The sequence below is a fragment of the Ailuropoda melanoleuca genome, chromosome 19 (genome assembly GCF_002007445.2).
Source record: "Ailuropoda melanoleuca isolate Jingjing chromosome 19, ASM200744v2, whole genome shotgun sequence".
In the NCBI taxonomy this organism is placed as follows: Eukaryota; Metazoa; Chordata; class Mammalia; order Carnivora; family Ursidae; genus Ailuropoda; species Ailuropoda melanoleuca.
The window spans coordinates 10,697,055-10,724,513 of NC_048236.1; the positions used below are offsets into that span (position 1 = coordinate 10,697,055).

Sequence of the window (27,459 nt, forward strand, 5' to 3'; positions counted from 1 at the left end):
GGCTGTCCTCAACGAACACAGACATACAGCTTTCTTTTGCCTGCAGAGTTCCGGCAAATCTTTGAAACAAATGTCATGGTTTCTCCGGCTAGGTGACATTGGGGAAAACCTTCCTGCGATCCGCCCCAATTCCCTCCCTTCAGCTTCAGTCCTCAGCAGAGGCCAAGAACATCTGCTCCTGGCCACCAGCTCACACCGGCTACCCTGCTCATTCACAGCCTGCAAAACAGGCTGGAGGCAGGGACAATGGAAGTCCGTTCGTCAGTCTGAAACTTGGACCGTCACTGAATAAATGTCACAGTTACTAATTTTTTAAGAGAGAACACAGAAAACTGTACACAAATTTGGTCTTGTCTGGGAATTGTGGTTCACTGGCCCTGCTAAATTCAGCCCCTTCTGAGCAGCTTTTCTCCCGCAGCCTTAATTGTGTTACACTGAAACTCATCTGTCCTCATAGGAAAGCTGAAATATGTGCCAAATCATTAAACGGCCCTTCTCATGGCACTTCAGAGTTCCATTTTACCTTATCCTGCAGGTAACGAAGAATCGTATTCTGGGTCCAAACGTGTCATAACTTTACAAGAGTTAAATTAATCCTGTTAATTTATTTTAAAAGGGTACTAAAAATAGCACATCTGTGTTTATATTTTTCTCTCTGGGGCCTAATCTTTCTGCCCATATTCATTTCAGCAAAAATGTCTTCCAAGTACTTTGCCTCTTGGATTAGCACTTTTTTTCTGCACTGGGGACAGCAGCTCAAAGCTAGAAGGCCACAGGAATCTTCTTTACTTGGAATTTACTTTGCTTTTACCTCAGCAAAGGCGTGCATTCAAGATGCTTTTAGCTATTGCAGCAACTGGAGTGAGGGGAGAAGAAAACTAGCTAGTTGGTGTGCCTCTGCTGTTCCCCAGGTGCCATGCCATGGCTCTCTCTCCCTCTCCTCCTTCCACCCTACTTCTGAGCAAAGAACACCTCATGCACCAGGGTCCTTAATACCACGAGAAGGATCCATGACGTCCCATTGCTTCTACTGTACCAAAGGGTGCTCCTGTCCTGAACCAAAAAAAGCCTTCAGCCACTTGTAGATTATTTCTAAACGAGGGCACATCACTATAGGGGGCTCATGGGGCCTGGGAGGAGCTGCAGTCAGCATGAAACGCAGAAGAGCGAGAGGAAGAAAACGTACACTGACTTGTGTGAAAGTGTGGATGAGCTCAGGGACAGTCCCCCCACGCTTACCAATGAAGGCTGTCGAGGGTGGCAACAGTCAGGCCCCCCGGCCTGCCTGAGTACCGCCCTGTGGTTGAAGGAGGGGCAGGGCAGGCTGAGGTGGAGATGGGGGGGGTGCACGAGAACATACCATATATCTCAAGGGCTGTGAAAATCTTAAACTCGGAGCTCATCTCACTCAATGCAAGGTCCTTCACTAGCATACACAACAAGTCAGCAACACACACTGAAGAGGGAAAGGCTTACTATAAGCAATAAAATAGGGCAGAGGTCAGCAAGCGTTTGCTGTGAAGGGCTAGTAAATATCTTAGGCGTTGAGGGCTATGTCTCTGTCACAAGTACTTAACTCCGCCAGTGCAGCACCAAAGCACGGAGACCGTACAGAAATGAATGAGCTGTGTTCCCACACAGTCTATTTAAAAAAACAGGCAGCAGGCAGAATATGCCTACAAAGCACAATTTGTCTACCCCTGAAACAGAGGAAATCTGCATATAAACAAACATTTTGGCCCTCTCCATATAAGCCTTCTGTACACTGGGGTTCTAGGGGTTATGGGGTTATACAAAGTGTGTTTCTCCCGAGAAGATAAATGCCTTGAGGGCAGAATTTTTATTAAGTTCATAACTCTCTTCCCAGCACCTACACATGGACCTGGCACGCAGTTGGCACAGACAGCTGCTCACAATAAATGTGTGTTGATGAATAAATTAATGAAGGAGCATATTATGGGTCTGTAAAGGGTAATTTTCACTACTGCTGACTCTCCTGTACCACCAACCGCAGTCCTACTGCCAACCCATCCCCTTGTACCTCCCTTCTTTGCAAGACGGGACGATTATGTGGGGGCCCAGGGCACAAAAATTATGAGTCCTTCTATGAATTTTTACACAAATATACGAAAACATTTGTTTTTTAATAGCTAAGATAATATGCAGGAATATGTATCTTTTTTCTCACTTGGTCTTGTCTGAGTTAAATCACTCTTTAATACATTTACTTTCAGAGCAAAGGCAGCATCCAAGAAGCCAACACCATTAATTACCATCTTCTGGAAACTACAAGTTCATGCAGACAGTAACTTTCATGATATTGTCAAATATGTAGTTGGACGTTACACGTAATACTTGACCTTTGGCTCTGGGACATTACCTTCCATAGTAACCAGGAGGGCAGTCACTTGTTATCAGCACTTTATCACAGGTCATATCACAGCTACAGGAAGGTAAATCATGACTCACCTTGACGTTTCTCACAAATATGGGGCTCTCACAAGTTCTTGGCCATCACTGTACATTTATCAAGCGGCTACTAACAGCTCTGGGCAAGGTGGAAAAAGTACCAAAGGAAATGCAAGGCACTATTGGGGCCCTCCCATTTTAAAAAATTGAGTTAAGACAACAAACTTAAAATTCAGGGGGCGCCTGGGTGGCTCAGCAGTTAAGCGTCTGCCTTCGGCTCGGGTCATGATCCTGGGGTCCTGGGATCGAGCCCCGCATCGGGCTCCCTGCTCGGCGGGAAGCCTGCTTCTCCCTCTCACACTCCCCTTGCTTGTGTGCCCTCTCTCGCTGCCTCTCTCTGTCAAATAAATAAATAAAACCTTAAAAAAAATTCTGGAAAAATTTAAGGTAGGATAATATATAACCCAATACTAATCAGTATAGATTGAACGCTAACTAAGTTCAACAGGACCTAAATTCAATGTGGATATAGCATAAGGGTGAGGAAACTTTAGACTACAGAATTAGATTTTTTTTTTTCCTATAAGGGACTTTAATAATGATCCAATACCTTCACTCTACGGATGAGACCTAGAGACCCAATTAATATGAATAGAATCTTTGTTATCTTCAGAGAAGCATATTTTTAAATATGTGAATGTAAGAAGTGTTCTAATAGTCTTTTTAAAGTATGTAAATATATTGTTAATCCTGAACCACATATTAAAAAGAAGGGGCAGAGGATGTACTAGCTTCAAACTCGGAGACAAATTCACAAGTCCACACGTACAGGGTTTCAGCTCCCTTGCACAGGTAAGCCTGACCACAAGCACTCTTTCTATGAAGGTTTCAACTTTCAAAGCACCGTGAGTCAGGCACTGACTCACTGTGCAAGGACACTTCAGTTTCCTTGCAAGGAAATCAGGAATGGAAGCTTTCCACTTGGATTAAGTATTTCCCTAGATCGGCGGAACAGCAGTATTTTCCTAACATCCCACAGCACCTCACTAGGAGCAGAGAGGGTGAGTGTGAGCGTCCACAGCAGCTTTCTTTACCATCTTGAGAAGACCTGGGCTGCTTCTTTTACTTCTTTGCCTGCAAATAAAGACATCTCTGATTTCTTCCTGCCATAATTAGCATTGTAATGCAATTTGCCCCACAAAATGACTTGCTTTACCAAATTGCTTTTACGAGGTCACTTTCCAGAATACATGTGTACACTGATAATAACATTAGAGCTCTTTCGGGATAAGCAAAGTCACAACCTAGGATATGGTTGCATCATAACCCCCCAACAGCCGCACGTGTTGATGTCCGAAGAGAGGAGATTTCTAGTCCTCCAGTCGGATGCCCCTCTCAGGACGCTGTGCTTGGCAAAGACTTCCAATGAGAGAATTTACAGTTCAGTGAGACCCTACTCACAGGCTCACAGATCAACATACACAGAAAGGTCACTGTATCCAGAATTCTGCCAAGAAAGTGCCAGGCATGGAGTCCTGCCATAAATACAGACACTCACACACACCCCACCAGCAGAAAAAAAGAAGGGCTAGGTACAGCTCCAACTCAGCAAGATCCTGCAAAATGAAATGGAGGAGCTTTCTGCAACAGAAGCAGTGAGAGAAGAAAAACCACACACACACACACACACACACACACACACACACACACACAAAACTAGAAGGCAGTAGTGTTCCTGGCAAGGTTCAGATGGAAAAACAGCAACGGATCCCAGAAGCAGAGCTGTAGCCAGGAATAACCTCAGCTCAAGCCATGTTAAGTAAGGGCAGGATAATACTCACCGAGGCTTCACTGCGCAGTTGCCCTGTCCTCTGGGTGTCCAGACTGAGCCATGACTTGTTGTCTACTACAAGTCAGTCCACAAATACCTACCAACTATGTCCTAAATGTTCAGGCCCCTTTGAGTCACTGAGTCACTGTTGGGGGGGGCGGGGTTTGAGCAAATTTTAGTCAGGCATGTCAGGCACTGTTGAGGCACCATAGACCATTTTCACACCCACCACCTGCTGGGGGAGGCATTTCCCCTCCTTTCAAATGCTAGGAGAAGGCCACATGAGAAATGAGTGGAATCAGGCCCTGACCTCAATTCTCTGCCTGACTCCAAAGCCCAAGATACCACATTACCACACATAAACTATGGCTTCTGCCCTGAAGAGGCTTAAAATAACCTAAACCAGTTAGAGATCAATACAGCCAATATCATGAAGGATTAACAAGTATCTTAAGACTTTAAGGAAAGAGAAGGGAGGGGCACCTGGCTGGCTCAGTCTTGAGAGTGTAGGAGTCTTGATCTCAGGGTTGTGAGTTCGAGCCCATGTAGGGTGTCAAGAGTACTTTAAAAAAAAAAAAGCTTAAAAAAAATAAAGAGAAGATAAATGAGTAGCTAGAGAAGACATTAGGGAAGAAGGAAGGTGTGGGTTCCTTCTCAGAGGATGGGGAAGATTTGCCAGGGAGAGTGGGGAAGAGGGAGGGAGTTTCTAGGGGAGCAATCTGGGCAGTGACACTGCAGTGGGAATAAGCCTGGTCCCCTTCGCAGGACAGCAAGACCAAATGGCATAGAACACTGGGGATGTACACTGAGCTGAAAACAGGATTTAGATAGGAGGGATGAGGCCTGATTATGAAGGCCTTGAAAAATCAGGCAAATTATTTTAGACCTGAGATAGCAAATGGAGAGGAACCAGGTTGAAAGGCAAGAACAGAGTCGAGGAAGTGATAGTTTAGAAAAGTTAGATAGACAACAAATGCTGAAGGGAACAGAAAGGGGAGTGTCTCATTCATTCATTCATTCATTCATTCGGCAAACAGGTACTAAGGACTAATTGAGAGCCAGGTTTGGGTGTCCAACTAATAGGCTGCTCCGGTCTGCAGGAGAGGAAGGGTGAGGTTCTGGATTAGAATATGGAGGGAGGGGTCTGTGTAAATCACATTTGAAAGGTCTTGGTGACTCATTGATACAAAGGATGAAGGAAATGAGGGGGAAAAATGGTTAAAGATAATTCCAAAGGTTCAATTTTGACATGATTTTCCACCTTTCCTAGGAACCTCAAAAGGCACTGAGAATAAAACAATGAAAGTATAAAAAGAGCTTTGATGGTGTTGCACAGTCAACAAAAGCCCCAAAGACCTGTTCTTTATCCTGGGAGCTCATTTACACGTAGCCCATAGGTAAGAAACTTCAGTGAGAAAAACTACTTCTGTGTGACTAAATGCTGAGTACCCTTGGCAAGGAGCACAGACAGGCTCCATCAATCCTCCAACACAGCCCTCCATCATCTAAAACTACACCGATGTCACTAAAAAACGTGGCTGCCCACTCCTGCCCAGCCAACAGCTTTAACTCTGGAGAAGGGGCAAGGCAAAGTGGAAAGGGGGAAAATCGAAAGTAGGCAGAGTCAGGTAGGGGGCTGGACCTCAGGAAGGGGGCAATGGTACAGGATATCATTTTAAATAGAGGATCCCAGCACTGCTCTCATTTCTACACCCACTTTCTAGTGTTTTACAATTACTGGTCCTCAGATAGGAAGGCCTTAAAGAATCTTTACCAAAAAAAAAAAAAAAAAGGATTCTTTACCAAATTGCAGCGCTTTGTCCAGAAACAATTTCAAATGTGCATATCTATGCATACATTAACTCCTAGTACAGCTAGCATATGGCTGAGACACAAATTCTTCTTAATAATTTATATGTTGACTACACAAATTTCAAGCTCATTTTAATTTTACATTCAGCAACAGTACAATTCACTATTGGGGCACATCCTGAAAGCCTACTCACTGAAAAATGCAAGAAATGAAAAGTGTAGTTATCAAACTTCTATTGCTATGAAGAGTGCTCCGGGCCAATATGAAAAACACAGGTCCCAATACCTTGGAGAAATCTAGACTTGCACGCAAAATTCAAGGCAGTATGTCCTCAGCCTAGCCCGGCTTTAGCAAAAGCAGATCTTTACTTAATCGTATGTAGAAATGAATACTCTCTTCTGCAGAATAACGCCTTAAACTACTTTTATATTTGAAAGTAAAAGTAAAAGCCCTCAATGTCAGTGTCCAAGTCAGACTTGAAAAGACACATTACAAAAGAAACGGTTGCTCTGGAAAAATCCTTCAACATCCTTCTAACACCTACTCAGGTTAGTAAGAAGAAACCAGAGCAGAAAGAAGCCCAGTGAAAAATGGTTGCACGTAAATATGTGAGGATTCCTGCTAAGACCCCATGTGGGACAGCCACAGGCCTAGTCAGGAAAATTCCAAGAACAAGTCCTCCACATCCCACTAAAGGGGCTTAACATCGGGCAAGGGTCTTCCCCCTCCCTAACACCGAAAGGTAAACACCCATCAAAATCTTCCAGACTCCGAGCAACCCGGAGTTTCCATGCCAAGAGGAAGAGAGCCACATGACCGCGGAGAGAAACTACAGCCCATGAGCCACTTCCTCTCCTCCAGCCCCTCGCGGGGGCCCCAGGCAGAGGTCCCTCCACAGCTCCAGTCCTTCACCCCCTGTGACAGGTCACCCAGCAGAAGCCCCTAAATCCCTGGCCCCACTTACTGGCGCCGCGAACCCAGGCGGGGGCCCGCCCCTGCGGTGAGCGCAGCTCCTCGGCGGCTGGGGCGCAGCGGCCCGCTGGGGAACTGGGGATGGGGGCGATCCCTGCTAGGACAGGCCGAGCGGTCCGTGCACCGACGCCCAGGAGGTCCGGCGAGTCGCACGGGCCGCGCGGCGCATGGTGGAGCAGCAGGAACCCGGCCGCTCTCCAGCCTCCGGCAGAAAAACAAACAAAAGGCAGGGAGGCTTCTAGCGGGGACAACCGGCCGCTTTCCCTGGGAAAAGTTACCCTGCAGCTCCCCTCGCTGGCCCTGCGCGTCTCTGCACCGCGTCCAGGCCGCCCGGGGGCGCCGAGCCGCCGCGCTGCGCTCCCCGCCGGAGCCGACGGAGCCCAGGGATCCCTGCGGCCCGCTGACCGCCCGTGCGCCCCCCAGCTCCACACGTACGCCTTTTTGCAGGTCGGCTGCATCAGGTATGAAGATTTAGAAATGGAGGCGGTGGACACACGTTATAAGTACATTTCATTACAGGTAATCATGGTGAAAACCTTTTCCCGGCTTTAACAAAAACGTAGCCGGGGATGCACGACATTGTGAATGAAATCAGTGTCACTGAAATGTACCCTTCAACATGGTTAAGATGGCAGATTGTGTTATGTTTTACCGCAATGAAAATATTTTAAAATAAAAACGCAACGGATTGCCCGTTAACATTCATTTGAACTTGTAGAGTTTTATAGTTAGCAACTTCAGTTTGAAAGACGGGATTGTTTTCCAGGTGGGAAACGGGCTAGATATGATCTACGCAACAATTGTCCTCTGCGTGTAATCTAACGCTTACACTTGGGTGTTAAACACACTCGTGTCATAAATTATATTGTAGACATTACCTTAAATCATCCATATAAGGACTGGTTCTGAAGTGACTTGAAAAAAAACTGCTTCAAGGCCCCTGATTTAAATTTACATAATTGCCCCAAGACTATATTTTTCAGAACTAGTTTAATGGCCATAGCAGAGGGGGTAACTTTAGTTGGAGGCATCAGAATCATCTGAGGGCTTGTGAAAACAGTTTGCTGGGCCTTATTCCCAGAATTCTGGTGCTGAAACTTCTGGTCCAGGGAACCATACTGCCCTATGCAACACAATGTTAATCTATAAAGCAATAGTTTACACACTGTTACACACTGTGGATCTTTCTCTGTGTTTAAATTCTCCAGCTCATCACCATATCGATTTTCTCTCCTTTTATTTTTGAATTCTAAGAACTCAAAGCATTGTTTTTTCCTAATAGAATCTATAATAAAGACCTGAATCCCTCTTCCTTTTTGCTCCTATTGAAGAGGCCCACAAGATACAAGACTTCCTGTCCCAAATGGGAAAGGATCATCTGGCCACTTGGCAAATGTGTAACATTTGTCTATCTTTGTGTTTGTCTATATAACACCCAAACCATATGGCAAATGAAAATTGAAAATTTTTATCAATGAAAAGACAGGGAGTCAAGACGGGTAGCCTAACAAATTATATACTGCTCCCGTGAAAAGTGATTTTTAAAGTATCTAAAATTACCAGTTTTAGTCAAATCCAGTTGTCCAAGCAAGTCTACTCAGCAAATACAGGGACTCTCTTGGTCTACCTTTAACAAGGGTCCACTGAGCTAGTAAGTGATTTAGGTCAGAAAAATTATAATCCTGTAAACATGATAGGTTAATACAAACCTGAGGTCTAGTGGATACAGTGGATACTGGTCTGAAATAGAAAATTAGTAACTGAAACAGAACAGCATTTTTATTTATTTATTTACTTTCTTACTCACTTACTTATTTTTAAAAGATTTTATTTATTTGACAAAGAGAGCGACAGACAGAGAGAGAGCACAAGCTGGGGGAGCAGCAGAGGGAGCCACAGAGGGAGAGGGAGAAGCAGGTTCTCCACTAAGCATGGAGCCCAATGAGGGATCGATCCAGGGGGCGGGGATCATGACCTGAGCGGAAGGCAGAAGGTTAACTGACTGAGCCACCCAGGTGCCCCCATAATAGCATTTTAATAAAATAGGTGCTTAATTTATCATTATGAATACTAATTCTTATTTTATTAACCTTTATTATTAGCTAGAATAGAAATCATCTGTATTAATTAACCAAGATATCTTAAATTAGCATTCAACACGTTTAATGAAATTGAGTAGTTCTGAAAACATTTCAATACCTCAGTCTTCATTTGCAAAACTGATTTTTTTGTTCATGAGTCACATATATTACTTTCTTTGATTATAAATCCTTACATCTGGCCTTCCCCTCCCCATTTAAATTGCAAAATCCAATTTTAAAGAGGTCATTGAGAGGAAAGTCTTCCTTAAAAGACATAAGTTTCCTTTAAAGATTAAAAACTATTAAATTTTTGGCCTTCGTTAAACATGAAGGTACTTTTCTAGGTAGCTGATTCAGGGAGCAAATAAAATCACCTATCCGAAGGGTGGATCATCCAATATTAAAAGAAAGCATTTGGGTTTCCTTATTGTAGTTCACCATTTTGCCACCCGCCTTTTTTTACTCTATTTTTCTGCGAAGATGTATTGCATTTCTCCTTTTTTTTTTTTTTAAAGATTTTATTTATTTGAGAGAGAGAGAAAGCACAAGCTGTGGGGAAGGGTAGAGGGAGAAGCAGGATCCCCACTAAGCATGATGTCCAATGAGGGATAGATCCAGGACCTGGGATCATGACCTGAGCTGAAGGCAGACGCTTAAGGGACTGAGCCACCGAGGCAGCCGATGTATTACATTGCTAATATCTCCAGAATAAAATAATGGATAAGAGACTTAAACTCTGTGGGCTCGCGGAACTAGAATCTGGGAAACCTGATTACTGCTAGTACCTGACACCTGGTAGAAATCGTAGAAACTCAGTAAATGTTTGCCAAATGAAGGTAAGAGGCTGTAAGACTGTAGGTTTTCACAGAGCACGCAAACTTCCGTATTGGAAATAATGTAAAGTGTGGAAAAAATAATAAACTGCCTGATAAATAAAGAGTGTCTTCTTAGGAAACAAGTCAGGTGTTTGGACTTTAAGAGGTGGGGCTAGTATCGCGGTAAGTTCCGGCACTCTATGCGGAGCATAGGACTACAAATCCCAGAGTACATCCCGGGAGCCGTCTCGGCAGGACTCCGGTTTCAGGGCCTTAGAAGCCTCAACGTCTTTTCCCGGTTGCATGATGAGATCTGTAGTAAGACATGCCTTGCGGTGGCCTTATTTACCTCTTGCTTCTCCCCTAAGCCTATCTTTTCCTTAACCTCCAGACTCGCGCTTTCAAAAAGTTTAGTCATTGTAACAGTCTGTGACTGTAGTGAAGTTTCACTTTCCTGCATTCCTGGCGTGAAACTCTAGAGAACCCCTGAAAAGCGTGTAGCTACCTGCCGGAGCACCAAGTTCAATGCTCCTTAAGGGATGTTTGCTTTAGGGTCTCAACCCTAAATTTGTGTTATAAACATTTTTTAGATAATGCTTGTTCAAGTTTGCATAAGGGGGTCGCTGAGACAAATACGTGGGGTGAATTGGGGGTCAGCAAATTGGTGACCTGACTGCCAATTCCGCCTCGCGCACACAGTAGGCCCACACCACCGACCCCTCCACTAGGCGGCGCACGCGAGGCAGGGGAGTTGTGAGGCGCACGCAGGCAGTGGCGGTACTGCGCATGCTCAGTGCGTCCGCACAGGTTTCCGCAGTAGAGGGGGCAGCTCCGCCGCGGCGTCCGGGGTTTCCAGCAGCGCCGACGCTCTGGTTCTCGCACGGTCCTCGGCCTCCGCTGGCAGCGGGCGTCCCTCCGCTCCGCGACTTCCCGGCCGTCGCTCTAGCGCGCCCGGATCTGGCCCCCTGCCCCGCGAAGATGGCTGCCGTACGCCGGGCCCGCAGTTATTGCCGCTGCCTGGTGCGCTTCTCCGACCGAGAACTCTGCTAAGCCCCGTTGCAGCAGACGGGCAGGAGTAGACACCCGGACACCCAGCACACCTCCTCGGGGGAGCGGTGCAGAGGGGGCGCGGAAAGCCCCTCGACCGCGGCGGGCTGCCCCGCCAGCATGGTAACCCGGGAGGGGGCTCGGAGGGACACTGCGAGGCGGGAGCGCGGTGTGCAGAAGGGGCTAGGCCTGGGAGGAGCCCCTAGAGAGCGGGAAGTGGAGACTGGGAGGAGTGGGAGCTGCTCGGCCCCCACCCACTGTAGGGCCCTTGGCCTGAGCTGGAGTGTAGCGGGTGCCAGCCCTGACCGCTCCGCGGGGTTCCTTCCTGCCGCTNCCTACCCCCCCCCCCCCAACCCTGCCGCCGTAGCCGGGACCCGATGTGAGGAAGAGCGGGTGTGCAGGACAGCGGAGAAGAATGCCTCTTCTTGGTTCGCTGAGGACATTGAGCCAGTCTTACCCCCCTCGAGGGATTTTATCAAGAGCAGTGAGCATAGGTTGAGGTGAGACGTTGCAGCGTCTGAAATTGGCGGAGGGGAGGGGAGCCTTGGCAAACGGAGACACTTGTTGATTGCTACCCCCTCCGGAAAGCAGTATCTACGGAGAAGCCGTTCTGGTCCTTTAAGGAGTCCTGAGGTTAGGACGCACCTGCCCGGTGATGCGTCAGTGCCGAGAGTAGGATGTTGGCAGGCGGTCCTGGAGGTGTGGGATCAGAGGGATTAAGTCTCACTTGGTAGCAGTGAGGGCCTGAGCAGCGTCAGTGCGGTCCAAATGGAGAGAGACAGAGTTAAGCGCCACAAATTGACAACGCAAATTCCACGGGACTGTTGCATGCTGGAATATGTAGTCTCTGGTCTGTGCTACCTTTCTTTAGCTTTGAATAAATTTCCCATCTGAGAAACTAATCTCTGGCTAGGATTAAATGAATCAAGTGTGAAATGATACCAGACTAATGATTTCATCGTAGACAAATATTTATTGAATAAACGGATGGCTGAAGGACTTGATTTTATTAAGTTAACGTGGAGGATAGAAAAAGCAGTAATTGACTATGCCCTTCAACTTTCAGAAGTGATTTTCTGACCAGGATTAAGCATTTAAACTTTTTATATTTCATTAATCCTATGTGTATAACAGGAGTAAAATGAGGGAGACATAAACTACTCAAGCGAAAGGCGCTGTTTGGATCAGACTCAATTATGAAAAATAAAGTGAAAATCTCTGGGTGACAGCTGGGGACCTACTTATTTCAAGTGGTATTTGAGTTGGCAAAATGTAGTAAAACCTCCAATTTGATAGTCATTGTATTTGCCAGAATTGAAGTAATAAAGGATTGGAGTTAATGAATAACACAGGAACTCAGGGGAGAAGACTCTTTCTGTGTTAATTGATCTCTCATTTCTTTTCCTCATCCTTGAGATATGCACTCTACGTCCGCATGACTTTTTATTTGTTAATTCAGGCAATTTTTTTGAGCACTTTATTAGTAGCCTGGCATAATGCTAGACCCCCAGCACAGTATTAGATCTTCTGTATAACCAAATCAAATCACCAAAGGTGATTTATGGTAAACTTTTAATCATAGAATGTCATTTTATGAAAAGGGACCTCAGAAGTTAACCATATCCAACACCTCTCTTTACAGATGTGAAAGCTGAGGCCTGGACAGGCTTTTACTGTGACTCAAGCTATGTGTTTGGCCCTCTGAGATTACAAACATGACCGATCCTTTTTCCCAATGCACTGACTCAAGGGAAGAGACAAAATGTCAGTACAAGTGCTGGAGCTGCGATCCAAGCACAGGCATTGTAGGAAAACAAAGGCAATTCAGAGGACCAGAAAATGCTTCTTACTGGTATAATCCCTGAGCTGAACCTTGAAGGATGAGAAATAGCCAAGTGAGGAAGAAGTTATTCGGGATGGAGAGAGCAAGCAGCATATGCAAGAGCTTGGAGCTGGAGAGAGGAGGGAAAGCTCTTGAAAGAAGTCACTTTAGCATGACTGCTAGGACAGAATTAGAAAGCTGAATTACTAAGAGGATATCCTAGGGAACTCAGGTCCCCTCCCATTAGCTGTACTTAGAGTTTATAGTAATAAATCAGCCTCTTACTAGAGAATAGAAAGAGCCTTTTCAGTGGGATCTATAAATTCAAAGTCCTTCATTATTTTCCGATAAGTAGGAAAGCTTCCAGGTTAAAGACACTGAAAAATATATTTGATGATATATTAATGCTTCCATTATCCAGTATTGTGGAAATTAATTCAGAATCTTGGCCTCTTTCATTTATTTTTTCATTAATTTATCCTTTACAGTGTGCCTAGCACTTTTATCTTATACCAACTAGTTCTAATCTTAAAGGCACCTCTGCTTTGAGCCTGGTTGTCAGAGATAAGAAGAGATAAGAAGTGGGGCTTATTTATGTTGCTCTGTAACGTATTGCAAGTCTGCCTGGTGGCCGAGTTACTGTAAATGTTTTTGTCCTAGAAACAAATTACAATAAAAATCTACAATTACAAAGCTTTCATCTTTGAAACAAGTGAAATTGGTTTCATTATTTCTTACTTCTGACCCTAAGCTCATTTCCCCTATTGCCACATTATAGGACTGAACACATGAAGGGTTGAGCAAGTCCCATTTGCTAATAAAGTCTGTTAGTCAACAGACTGACCTGAGGCAACATGTCATTTTTCCTGGAAGGTAGGATTCAGTTTAATTTAGCAAACATGTTGAGAATACAAGGATAAAATGCAAGGAAACTGACCTGAGACCTGGACTAAGCCCCAGGCCATTGCACAGTAATTCCAGTCCAGTTTTTTTCTGCTTTAAATCAATCCAATATATAAAAATCTGGGTTTGTGAAACAGAACCAGCTTCTTTACAAAAACATTCACTATTACATGTCTTTGATTAATGAGCTTTCCTAGGACATTTAAAAGAATAAACAGACAAAAGTCATATTCACATATTGGTAACATGCCAGTCATGTAAAAGGAAGGACATCCAAATATGGACTAAAAACTGTTTCTTAAGTGATACATGAAACAAAAATTATTTGCTGAACACTGTGCCGCAGCTACATGTTATTTTTTTGAAGCAAGCAACATTGTTTTAAATCACCTACCAAAACATTTTAACTGGAACCCAGTGAAGTTGTTTACAGTGTTAGGAAAGTATCAAATCATTAAACTTAACTGTGAAGGAGATACCTAGAGAGAAACAACTAAATAGTTACCTGGGCAGGTAGCTCAAGGAGATGCGGATTACCAAGGGAAACTGATATGCGCATATTCCTGATGATTCTTTTGGTTTTTCTCCCCTCAGGCAGAAGCTGAGGAAGATTGTCATTCTGATACTGTCAGAGCAGAAGATCAAGAAAATGAAAGCCCTGCTGAAACCGATCTGCAGGCATGTCTCTTCAAGTGTATATTTAATTCTTATTCCATTGCTTTCCACACCTAAGCAAAAATTGATTGTACTTATGAAGATTTATCAGTTCTTTTTTTTTTTGTTAATATTTATGTATTTAAGTAATCTCTGTCCCCATTGTGGGGCTCAAACTCACAACCCCCAGGATCAAGAGTCATATGCTCTTCTGACTGAGCCAGCCAGGTGCCAAGATTTATATATTTAACTATAATGACATTGGCTATATTCTCTATGGTATACTTTTCATCTCTGACTTATTTATTTCATAACTGGAAGTTTGTACTTCTTAATCCCCTTCATCTTTTTGCCCATTGCCCCATTGTTCCCTCTGCCAACAACCATTTTCTCCTCTGTATTTATGAATCTGTTTCTTTTTTCTTGTTTTTTCATTTGTTTTTTTAGATTCTACATACAAGCAAAATCATGTGACGTTCGTCTTTCTCTTACTTGACTTGGCATTATAGTCCCTGGGTCCATCCATATTGTCAAAAATAGCAAGATCTCATTCTTTTTTGTGGCTGAGTAATAGTCTGTTGTTTGTGTGTACACACATATACATTAACACATGCACACAACATCTTTATCCATTTTTCTATTGATGGATACTTTGGGTTTCTTCCATATCTTGGCTATTTTAAACAATGCTACAATAAAAAGAGAGGTACATATATCTTTTTCTTTTAACTATTTTTTTTGAGGTACATGTAATCTTTTCAAATCAGTTTTAGTTTCCTTTGGGTAAATACCCAGTAATGGAATTACTGGATTGTATGCTATTTCAATTTTTATTTTTTTGAGGAACTTTAATGCTGTTTTCCACAGTGGTTGGAACAATTCACAAGGGTGCCCTTTTCTTCACATCCTTACCAACACTTGTTATTTCTTATCTTTTTGATTCTAGCCATTATGACAGGAGTGAGGTGATACCTCATTATAGTTTTTTGATTTGCGTTTCCCTCATAATTAGTGATGTTGAACATCTTTTCATGTACTTGTTGGCCATTGTCTTTTTTAGAAAAATGTCTATTTAAGTCCTCTACCCATTTTTTAATAGGATTATTTGTTTTATTAGTATTGAGTTGTATAAATTCCTTATATATTTTGGATTATTTGCAAACCTCTTCTCCCATCAGTAGCTTGCCTTTTTGTTCTGTTGATTGTTTCCTTTGCTATGCAGAAGCTTTTTAGTTTGATGTAGTCCCAGCAATTTATTTTTGCTTTTGCTTCCCTTGTCCCTAAGGAGACATATCCATAAAGATGTTGCTAAGGCCAGTGTCCAAGAGATTATTGCCTGTGTTTTCTTCTAGGAGTTTTATGGTTTCAGGTCTCACATTTAGGTCTTTGAGTTTTGGTTTTGTGTGGTATGAGAAAGTGGTCCAGTTTTATTCTTTTTAATGCTTTCCCAGCACCATTTATTGCAGAGCCTGTCTTCTCCCCCTTGCATATTCTTGCCTCCTTTGTTGTAGATTAACTGACCATTGAAGTGTGAGCTTATTTCTGGGCTCTCTATTCTGTTCCATTGATCTTTGTATCTGGTTTTGTCCCAGTACCATACCGTTTTGATTACCACAGCTTTGTAGTGTATCTTAAAAACCCAGAGTTGTGATACTTCAAACTTTGTTCTTTCTCAAGATTGCTTTGGCTCTTCAGGGGCCTTGTGGTTCCATGTGAATTTTAGGATTATTTGTTCTAGTTCTGTGAAAAATGCTATTGATATTTTAACAGGGATTGCATAGAATCTGTAGATTTGATTTGGGTAGTGTGGACATTGTAACAACATTAATTCTTCCAGTCTACAAGCATAGGATATCTTTCCATTTATTTGTATTGTCTTCCATTTCTTTCATCAGTGTCTTATAGTTTTCAAAGTATAGCTCTTTCACCTTCTTAAATTTATTCCTAGGTAATTTCTTTCAGATGCAATTGCAGATGGGATTGTTTTCTTAATTTCTCTTTTTGCTAGTTTGTTCTTAGTATTCAGAAATGTAACAGATTTCTGTATATTCATTTTGTATCCTGCAACTTTACTAAATTCATTTATTACTTCAAATAGTTTCTTGGTGGAGTCCTTGGGATTTCATATATATATATATATATATATATATATATATCTGGAAATAGTGACAGTTTTACTCCTTCCTTACCAATCTGGATACTTTTTAGTTATTTCTTTTCTTTTTTTTTTTTTTTTTTAAAGATTTTATTTATTTATTTGGCAGAGAGAGAGACAGCCAGCAAGAGACGGAACACAGGCAGGGGGGGAGTAGGAGAGAAGCAGCAGGCTTCCAGCAGAGGAGCCTGATGTGGGGGCTCGATCCCAGGACTCTGGGATCACGCCCGGAGCTGAAGGCAGACTCTTAATGACTGAGCCACCCAGGCACCCCTCTTGTTTTTTGTTTTTGTTTTTGTTTTTGTTTTTTTAAGATAGAAAATGCACAGGAGTTGAGGCAATGTGGGGAAGGAGAGGGAGAGAATCCCAAGCAGACTGCATGCCCAGTGTGGGGCCTGACACGGGGGCTCAATCCCACAGCTCTGAAATCATGACCTGAGCCAAAATTAAGAGTTGGACTAACTTAATCAACTGAGCCACCCAAGCACCCCATGGATACCTTTTATTTCTTGTTTGATTGCTGCCGCTAGCACTTCCCATACTATGTTGAATGAAAGTGGTGAGTGGGCATCTTAGGGGAAAAATTTGGATTTTTCACCATTGAGTATATTAGCTGTGGGTTTGTCATATTATGGCCTTTCTTATGTTGAGGTGTGTTCCCTCTAAACCCACTTTGTTGAGAGTTTTTATCATGAATGGATGCTGAATTTTGTCAAATACTTTTTCTGCATCTGTTGAGATGATCATATGGTTTTTATACTTCCTCTTGTTAGAATGAAGTTTCACATTGATTTGCAAATATTGAATCACCTTTGCATCCTTGGTATAAATTCCATTGATTGTGGTGCATGATCCTTTTAATGTATTACTGAATTCAGTTTGCTAATATTTTGTTGAGGATTTATACATCTGAGGTCATCAGAGATACTAGCCTGTAGTTTTCTTTTCTTGTAGTGTCTTTGTTGGTGTCAGGGTAATGCTGACTTTGTAGAGTAAATTTGGAAAATTCCTTTTCTGTTTTTGAAATGGTTTGAGAAGAATAGGTATTAATTCTACTTTAATTGCTTGATAGGAAAAGAAAATCCTTGATAGAATTCACCTGGTAAAGTCATCTGGCCTTGGACTTTTGTTTGTTGGGAGTGTTTTGATTACCAGTTCAGTTGTGTTAAGGTAATTTATCTGTTCACATTTTCTATTTCTTCTTGATTCAGTTTTAGAAGACTGTATTTTTCAAGGAATTTATCCATTTCATCTAAGTTGTCCAATTTGTTGGCATATACTTTTTCATAATATTATCTTGCAATTCTTTGTATTTTTGTGGTGTTAGTTGTTATTTCTCCTCCTTCATTTCTGAAGTTACTTGAGTTCTCTTTTTGTCTTGATGAATCTGGCTAAAAAACACTTTTTTTTCTTCCCAAAAAACCAGCTCTTGGTTTCAGTGACTCTTTCTGTTGGTTTTTAATCTGTTTCATTTATGTCTGCTCTGATCTTTATTATTTCCTTTTTTGTACTAGCTTTGGGCTTTATTCTTCTTCTAGTTACTTTAGGTGTCAGGTTAGATTGTTTATTTGAGATTTGTCTTGCTTCTTGAAATAGAAACTTGTATCACTATGAATTTCCCTCTTAGAACTACTTTCATTGCATCCCAAAGATTTTGTACCATTGTATTTCCATTTTCATTTGTCTCCCATGTATTTTTTGATTTCCTCTTTGGTTTCTTTGTTGATTTATTGGTTGTTTAGTAATGTGTTATTTAATCCCTTTGTGTGGTTGTGCTTTTCCCAGTTTTTTTCTTGTAATTGATTTCTAGTTTCGTAGTGTTGTGGTCAGAGAAAATGCTTGATATAATTTCAAACATTTTATTTTTTTATTTTTTATTGTAATTCCAACATAGTTAATGTACAGTATTATATTAGTTTCAGGTGTACCATATAGTGATTCCATACCTCATCCGGTGCTCATTATAGCAAGTACAGTCCTTAATCCCCGTCACCTGTTTCACCCATCCTCCCATTCACCTCCCCTCTGGTAACCATCTCAAACTTTTCAAATTTATTGAGACTTATTTTGTGGCCTAACATGTGATCTGTCTTAGAGAATGTTTCATTTACACTTGAAAAATACGTGTATTCTGTTGCTTTTGTTGGAATGTTCTGTATATATCTGTTAAATCCAGCTGGTATACTGTGTTGCTTGATTTTTGTGTGTGTGTGTGTGTGTTCATTGATTTTTGTTTCCTTATTGATTTTCTGTCTGGATGATCTGCCCATTGATGTAAATGAGGTGTTCATGTCCCCTACTATTATTGTGTTACTGTCCATTTTTTCTATGTTAATATTTGCTTTATGTGTATAAGTTCTCCTATATTGGGTGCATAGGTATTTGTAATTGTTATATACTTTTTTTGGATTGATCCTTTTATCCGTTTTACAGTATTATGGAGTGCCTTTCTTTGCCTCTTGCTACAGTATTTTAAAGTCTGTTTTGTCTGATGTAGGTATTGCTTTNTTTTTCTTTTTTTTTTTTTTTTTTTTTGCTTCCATTTCCATGGTATATATTTTTCTCTCCCTTCACTTTTAGTTTGTGTGTGTCTTCGGATATGAAGTCTTTTTTTCTTCTGACTAAACATACAATAAATGAGTAAAAGGTACACTTTATTGGCTTATCTCTATTTCTGTCACACTTGATTTTAGTCTTACAAATTATTTTTAAAAAGAGAAGATATACTGTGAATTAAATATTGTACATGGAAGTTGAAACTTGGTAAAGTTCTTGGGCCTTGGGTACTATGTTTTATTGTCATCTTCATAGCTGAATAAATTATTTTTTCTTTTGATAACAGTTTATTTAGTCCTATTACATAAAATAAACTTTGGAAAAAGGTATTTTTTTTGTACAATCTGATTTTTTTGTTTTTATTTTAATTCCAGTTAGTTAACATATAGTGTTATATTAGTTTCAGGCATGTTATACAGTGATTGAACCATTCCACACATCACTTGGTGTTCAGCATGACAAGTATACTCCTTAATCTCCGTCACCTGTTCCTATTCCTCTATCTCCATTAACCCATTCCTCCACCCCCCTCCCTTCTAGTAATCGTCAGTTTGTTCTTTATAGTTAAGAATTCTCTGTAGTTAAGGATTTGTCTCCCTCTCTTTTTTCCCCCTTTGCTCTTTTGTTTCTTAAATTCCACTTCGGAGTGAAATTATATGGCATTTGTCTTTCTCTGACTTACCTCACTTAGCATTAGACTCTGTAGTTCCATCCATGTCTTACAAATGGCAAGATTTCATTCTTTTTAATGACTGAATAATATTCCATTGTATATTTATACCACATCTTTATCCATTCATCAAGTGATGGACACACTTGGGGTGCTTCCATATCTTGGCTATTGTAAATAATGCTGTAGTGGTGCATGTATCCGTTTGGATACATGTAGTGGTGCATGTAGTGGTGCATGTATCCGTTTGGATTAGCGTTCTTGTATTCTTTGGGTAAGTACCCAGTAGTGCAATTGCTGGATTGAAGAATAGTTCTATTTTTAACTTTTTGAGGAAACTCCAAACTGTTTTCCACAGTGGCTGCACCAGTTTGCATTTCTACCAACAGTGCACGAGAGTTCCTTTTTCTCCATGTCCTCACCAACACCTGTTGTTTCTTACGTTGTTGATTTTAGTCATTCTGACAGTGTGAGGTGACATCCCATTGTAGTTTTGATTTGCATTTCCCTGATGATGAGTGATGTTGAGCATCTTTTCATGTATCTATTGGCCATATGTATGTTTTCTCTGGAGTAATGTCTGTGTCTTCTGCTCATTTTCAAATTGGATTATTTGTTTTTTTTGGGTGTTGAATTTTCTAAGTTCTCTATTTTTTTCAGATACTAACCGGTTCTTTATTGTGGATACATCATTTATAAATATCTTCTTCCATTCCATAGGTTGCCTTTTAGTTTAGTTGATTATTTCTCTTGCTGTGCTGAAGCTTTTTATTTTATTTTATTTTTTTAAGATTGATTTATTTTAGCGCATGGGGGAGGGGTGGGAGGGGAGAGGGAGGGATATTTAAGCAGCCGCCATGCTCAGTGTGGAGCCCGATGCAGAACTCGATCACATGACCCTGAGATCACAACTTGAGCTGAAACCAAAAGTTGGACACTTAACTGTGCCACCCAGGTGCCCCAGAAGCTTTTTATTTTGATGTGTTCCCCCCAATAGTTTATTTTTGCTTTTGTTTTCCTTACCTCAGGAGACCTATCTAGAAGAAAGTTGGTATGTCAGTGTCAGAGAAATTACTGTCTTTGCTCTCTCCTAGGATTTTTATGGTTTCAGATCTCACATTTTGTTCTTTAATCCATTTTGAATTTATGTTTGTGGAGAGTGTTTAGGAAGTGGTCCACTTCCCTTCTTTGTATGTTGCTATCCAGTTTTCCCAACACCATTTGTTGAAGAGACTGTTTTTTTTCCCATTGGATATTCTTTCCTGCTTTGGCAAAAATAATTGACCATATAGCTGTGGGGTTTTCATATATGGCCTTTATTATGTTGACGTATGTTCCCTCTAAACTTACTTTGTTGAGGGTTTTTATCATAAAGGATGTTGTACTTTGTCAAATGCTTTTTCTGCATCTATTGAAATGATTATATGGTTCTTATCCTTTCCCTTATTGATGTGATGTATCACGTTGATTGATTTTCACATATTGAACCACCTTGCAACCCAAAAAACTCCTACTTGATTGTGGTGAATGATTTTTTTTTTTTTAAGATTTTATTTATTTATTCAACAGAGATAGAGACAGCCAGCGAGAGAGGGAACACAAGCAGGGGGAGCGGGAGAGGAAGAAGCAGGCTCACAGCGGAGGAGCCTGATGTGGGGCTTGATCCCACAACGCCGGGATCACGCCCTGAGCCGAAGGCAGACGCTTAACTGCTCTGCCACCCAGGCGCCCCGATTTATTTTTTAAATGTATTTTTGGATTCAGTTTGCTGGTTTCGGTTGAGGTTTTTTGCATTTATGTTCATCAGGGATATTGATCTGTAGTTCTCTTTCTAAGTGGTACCCTTATCTGGTTTTGTTATCAGGGTAATGCTGCCCTCATAGAATGAATTTGGAAGCTCTCCTTTGTCTTCTATTGTTTTGGAATAGTTTGAGAATAAGCATTAACTCTTCTTTAAATGTTTTGTAGAGCTTTCANCTCTTTCTAAGTGGTACCCTTATCTGGTTTTGTTATCAGGGTAATGCTGCCCTCATAGAATGAATTTGGAAGTGTTCCTTCCTCTTCTACTTTTTGAAATGGTTTGAAAACAATAGGTATTAACTCTTCTTTAAATGTTTGGTAGAGCTTTCAGCAACTGGCAGTATTATAGCCAATGATGTTTATCTGAGTCACAATTATTGCTAATTAAATGTTTGGTAGAATTCCCTGTGAAGCCATCTGGTCCTGGACTTTGTTTGTTAGGAAGTTTTTTTTTAAATTTTATTACTAATTCAATTTCTTTGCTAATTATCAGTCTGTTCAATTTTCTCTTTAAGTTTTAATAGTTTATGCGTTTCTAGGAATTTATCCATTTCTTCTAGATGTGTATTTGTTGGCATATAGTTTTTCATAATATTCCCATAATTGTTTGTATTTCTTTGGTATTGTTATAATTTCTCCTCTCTCATTTGTGATTTTATTTGAGTCCTTTCTCTTTTACTTGATAAGTCTGGCTGGAGGTTTATCAATTTTATTGTTTTTTTTCCCAAAGACCCCGCTCCTGGTTTCATTGATATGTTTTATTGTTTTTTTTTAGGTTTCTTTATCATTTATTTCTGCTCTAATCTTTACTATTTCCTTCCTTCTGGTTTTAGGTTTTGTTTGTTCTTATTCCAGCTCCTTTAGGTGTAAGTTTAGGTTGTTTGAGATTTGTCTTGCTTCTTGAGGTGACCGGCATTACTATAGACTTAGAACCGATTTTGCTGCATCGCAAAGATTTTGTACTGTTGTGTTTTCATTTTCATTTGTTTCCATGTACTTTTTAATTTCTTCTTTTATTTCCTGGTCGACTCATTCATTGTTTAGTATCATGTTACTTAACCTCCATGTATTTGTGGTTTTTCCAAATCTTTTCTTGTGGTTGACTTCTAGTGTCATAGTGTTATGGTCAGAAAAGACGCATGGTATGTCTCCACTCTTCTTGGCATTTGTTGAGGTTGTTTTGTAGGTTAATATGTGATCTATTCTGGAGAATGTTCCATGTGCACTTGAAAAGAATGTGTGTTCTTTCTCATTTTGCATAATTCTTTTTTCTCTTTTGTTCAGCTTGATTACTCTCCATTGCTCTGTATTCTAGGTCATTGATTTGTTGTTCTGCTTCTTCCAGCCTGCTGTTTGTTCCATCAAATGTGTTCCTCATTTCGTTTATTGAATCCTTTATCTCTGTGTTATTCCTTATCTCTGTGTTAACGATCTCACTGATGTCTTTCATTCTTCTCAACTCCAGTGAGTATCTTTATGATCATTACTTTAAATTTTCTATCAGGCAAGTTACTCATATCTGTTTCACCTAAATCTCTGCCCTTAACTTTGTCCTGTTCTTTGATTTGGGACAAATCCTTCTGTCTTCTCATTTTGTCTAAGTCACTGTTCCTACTTCTCTGTGTTAGGAAAGTCAGCTAGGTCTCCTGTTCTTGAGGGTAATGGCCTTATGAAGAAGAGGTCCTATAGTGCCGTATGGTTTTGTGTCTCCAGTTTGTGCTGTGTGCATTCTGCTGTTGTGTTCTGGCCGCTTTATCCTTCAGGCCAGTCTGCAGAGGCTTTCTTTGCCTGTTATGGACAGTGTTTGGTCCCTGGCCTGAATGTGTTGAGTTTTAACCAGGTGTACTCTGTTCTGCCTATGAAATGACACCTGTACAACTGCCACCAGAACTGAGGCCCTACAAAACTCCTGGGCTGGGAAACATGGTGTGGGCAGGGGTTTGGGCTGGGCTTCTAGGGGAGAGGGGCCTGCCACAGTGGGACTGAGGCAGTTGTGACTGGGAAAGGTGGTACCTCTGGAGCATGGGGTGGTGGGGTTTGGTATAAGCAAGTTAGGTAGCAAGTGTCCACTCTGCGCTCTCCCCTCTGTGCTAGTCAGTCTCTAGCCCTTCTCTGCAACTGTGACTCCCTCCCCACTTCAGTGTCCATGATCTGTTTCTCTCCCAAGCTGTGTCTCCACACTTCTATTGTCTTTGATGTCACCTCTTCTCTACCTTTGTTGTGGAGTTTGTTCTGCCAGTCTTCAGGTCAATTTCTGAAGTATTTAGGGTAATTTGGTAGTTACCTAGCTGTATTCATGGGATGAAGCGATACCAGGGTCCACCTACTCTGCCGGCATCTTTCATACTGGGAAGTGAGTGTCTTATGGGCTGCAAATAGGTGGGTCTTGTTTTTTATCTCTTCACCACCCTGTTTGTTGGAGCATTTAGTCCATTTACATTTAAAATACTTGTTGATAGGTATATTCTTATTGCCGTTGTGTTTGTTTTTGTGTGTTCCTTTTTTCTTCTCTTGCTCTCTTCCCTTGTGATTGATGGCTTTCTTTAGTCTTATATTGGGATTCCTTCCTGTTTATTTTTTGTGTATCTATTATAGGTTTTTCATGTGCGGTTACCAGGGGGTTGGTTCATTTATCACATCCTGTGCATATATCAGTCTATGTTAAGTTGATGGGCACTTAAGTTCAAATGCATTCTAAAGCACTAACTTTTCATTACCCATTCCCTGTTCTTTGTATATGATGTCTTATTTTGCATCTTTTTAGTTTGTGTATCCCTTGACTAATTTTTATAGATACAATTGATTTTATTACATTAGTTCATCTTTCATACTGGCTTCGTAAGTATTAATCTACTGCTTTTACTGTGTGTTTGTTTTTACCAGTGAATTTTTTTTTCTATCAATATCTTCTCTAGTTATGGCCTTTTCTTTCCTCTTAAAGGATTCTTTTTAACATTTCTTATAAGGCTGGTTTACTGGTGATGAATTTCTTTAACTTTTTTCTGTCTGAAAAACTCACTCTCTCCTATTCTGAGTAATAGCCTTGCTGAGTAGAGTATTCTTGGTTGTAGGTTTTTTTCCTTTCAGCACTTTGATTATAGCATGCCACCCCTTTGGCCTGCAAAGTCTGTGCTGAAAAATCAGCTGATAGCCTTATGGGGTTCCCCTTGTATGAAACTGTTTTCTCCTGCTGCTTTTAAGATTCTCTGTTTATCATTACTTTTTGTCATTTTAATTATGGGTCTTGGTGTGAACTTCCTTGGGTTCATCTTGTTGGGGCTGTCTGTGCTTCCTGGACCTGGATATCTGTTTCCCTTTCCAGATTGGGGAAGTTTTCAGGTATTCTTGAAATAAGTTTTCTGCCCGCCCCCTTCTGGAACTCCTATAAAACAAATATTACTACACTCAGTGGTGTTGCAGAGGTCCCTTAACCTATTCTTATTTTTTATTATTCTTTTCCATTTTGCTACTGAGCTTGGTTGCTGTACATTATCGTGTCTTCCGCGTTGCTGATCCATTCTTCTGTGTCCTCTCATCTGCTGTTGATTCCCTCTAGTGTATTCTGCATTTCAGTTACTGAATTCTTCAGCTGTGGTTCTTTTTTATATTTTCTATCTCTTGGTTGAAGTTCCCACTGAGTTCATCCATTTGTAAGTCTGTTGAGTAGCTTTATGACCATTACTTTGAACTCTTTATTAGGCATATTGCTTATCTTGTTTTCATTTAGCTTTTTTTTTTTTTTTTTTTTCAATTTTTGTCTTGTTCTTTCATTTGGGACATTTTCCTCTGTCTTCTCATTTTGTATGACTCTGTATTTCTTTGTACTAGATAGGTTAGTTACATGTCTTGGTCTTGGAAGTAGCGGCCTTGTGTGGAAGAAGTCCTGAGGTGCCCTTTAGCTCAATCCCCTGGTCACCAGAACCAGTCACACCATGAGCGTCCTCTGTATGGGCTGTGTTTGCCCTCCTTTTGTGGATGAGCTGTGATTGATACAGGCATGCTGGTGGGTTGGACGGCCCTTGGTCCAGCTAGTTTCATTGATCCGCTGCTTCCTGCAGGTGCACTGGACAGGTTTTGCTCCTGGTGCTGTTAGATGCCCGGCTGTAGCTGCCATGGTATAGAGTTGTTGGAGTCAGTCCTCATGTTGGCTGTCTGCAGTTAACTGCAGGCACACCAAAGGGCAGGGCTTGCTTCCTGCACAGCCAGCAAAGAGGCTGGCTGCAGAAATTGGCATGCTGTTGTGTGGGGTTATCTCCCTTCCCATGATAGGAGTCAGTAGGAGGTTTGCTGGTCCTGGCCAGGGCTGCCTGCTGGCTATAGCGGGTATAGAGCTGTTTTGGATGGGTGTCTACTAAGGTGGGAAGTCTATAGGTAAATGCAGCAGCTGGGCACAAAGTGCTAGCAAGGGAGATGGATAGTGTTAGAATTGGCTCCTGCATGGATCCAACTATGCAGGCTAGGGGAGAGAAGAAAAATGGCACCCACCAGCACTTTTGTTCCTGGAGAACTCTCCTGCAGATACCCATCCCTTTGGCACATGTCCTAGAATTAATTAATAAATGCCCTTTTCATATACCACAGCATTTTCAAAGTGCTGCATCCGTGCTATTTCCTGGCGGAGTTTTTAGTGTGCTGGCCCTTTAAGGATAGAGACTCCTTTTCCAGTAGCTCTCTGGCTCTCCTGGAATTAAGCCTCACTGATTTTCAAAGCCAGCTGTAAGGGGGACTCTTCTTCCCAGGGCTGGTGTGGGGTTTGATCCCCTAGTTCCTCTGTGCTTGTGATGTCCCTCCTGTTAGTGGTTAGTCACCCTGGGGATTTGGCTCCCTCCCAGCTGTATCTCTGCCCCTCCTACCCTTTTCAAAGTGGCCTTCTCTCTGTAACTAGCTGTGGAAGATCTGTTCTGCATCTTCAGGTCATTTACAGAATTAGTTGTGGTAGATGTTGTCTTGGTAGGTCCATCAGAGAAGGTGAGGTCAGGATCCTCCTATTCACCATCTTCCACAAGCAGCAGAACCAGTTTATCTATCCCTCACTACTACTTCTGGGTACTTTGGATGATCCCAGAGTATCATGGGCTTCTCATGAGCTTCTTTCCTACAGGTACAGTATCTTCATGAAACTCTTGTTGGTAATTTGTGGACCCCTGAAATTCACTTGGTCTCTAAAAGGTCAGTGCCTCTGAATTTATTAGCAGAAGCCCAAAAGGAGAAAAAACCTGTTCAAATGTTAATACCTTTGCAGAGAGAGAGGCAGCGAGAGAGGGAACACAAGCAGGGGGAGTGGGAGAGGGAGAAGCAGGCTTCCCGCTGAGCAGGGAGTCCCATGCGAGGCTCGATCCCAGAACACTGGGATCACGCCCTGGGCCGAAGGCAGACACTTAACAACTGAGCCACCCAGGTGCCCCTCATTCTGGAAAATTTTGAAAGTGCTCACACCGAAGATAACAATAATTGCCATTATGAGGTTTGATATGTGAGTTTAAAAATGTTCCAAACAAGGCATAACTCAAAACCCATCACCTTAAAAAGATTGACAGATTTGACCACCTAAAAGTTAAAACCTCTATGTAGATGAGACATCATAAATCAAGAGAAATGATTAGCTAGAAAAACTATTTATCATATATTGGCAGAAGATTGTTACCCACCCTCAGTATATGGAACATCCTTATAAATTAGTACAAGTGACACAAGATAGAAAGATATGAATGGACAACTAATGGAAAAAATAATATAAATGGCTATTAAATATTTGAAGAGGTAATTAGTCTCATGATTTTTAAAATACAGATTAAATCTACACTGAGATTTTTTTTTTAATTTTATTTTTTTTTATTATATTATGTTAATCACCATACAGTACATCCCCGGATTCCGATGTAAAGTTTGATGCTTCATGTTGCGTATAACACCCAGTGCACCATGCAATAC

The 27,459-nt window shown here is 41.4% G+C and overlaps 2 protein-coding genes across 6 annotated transcripts in view; one reads left to right on the forward strand and one right to left on the reverse strand.

Moving 5' to 3' along the window:
* CILK1 (ciliogenesis associated kinase 1) overlaps nucleotides 1–7,242 on the reverse strand; it is a 56,519-nt gene extending 49,277 nt beyond the window's left edge. For 2 of the 3 annotated variants that reach the window (XM_011229565.3, XM_034647937.1), the window contains exon 1: nucleotides 7,018–7,242. The gene's annotated coding sequence lies outside the window, so the exon portion shown is untranslated. Of the gene's footprint in view, nucleotides 1–4,250; nucleotides 4,458–7,017 lie in introns of those variants that run through there. The other variant, XM_034647938.1, reaches the window with a different exon arrangement.
* A 2,976-nt stretch (nucleotides 7,243–10,218) lies between these two features.
* The window catches only part of FBXO9 (F-box protein 9), a 43,646-nt gene continuing 26,405 nt past the window's right edge, over nucleotides 10,219–27,459 (forward strand). The window contains exons 1-3 of one of the 3 annotated variants that reach the window (XM_034647909.1): nucleotides 10,827–11,091; nucleotides 11,336–11,468; nucleotides 14,288–14,371. Coding sequence is in view for 2 of the 3 variants with exons in the window: in XM_011229566.3 (XP_011227868.1) it covers nucleotides 10,225–10,239; nucleotides 14,288–14,371 (99 nt within the window). In the remaining variant the exon portion in view is untranslated. Of the gene's footprint in view, nucleotides 10,240–10,826; nucleotides 11,092–11,335; nucleotides 11,469–14,287; nucleotides 14,372–27,459 lie in introns of those variants that run through there. The other 2 variants (XM_011229566.3, XM_019803471.2) reach the window with 2 other exon arrangements.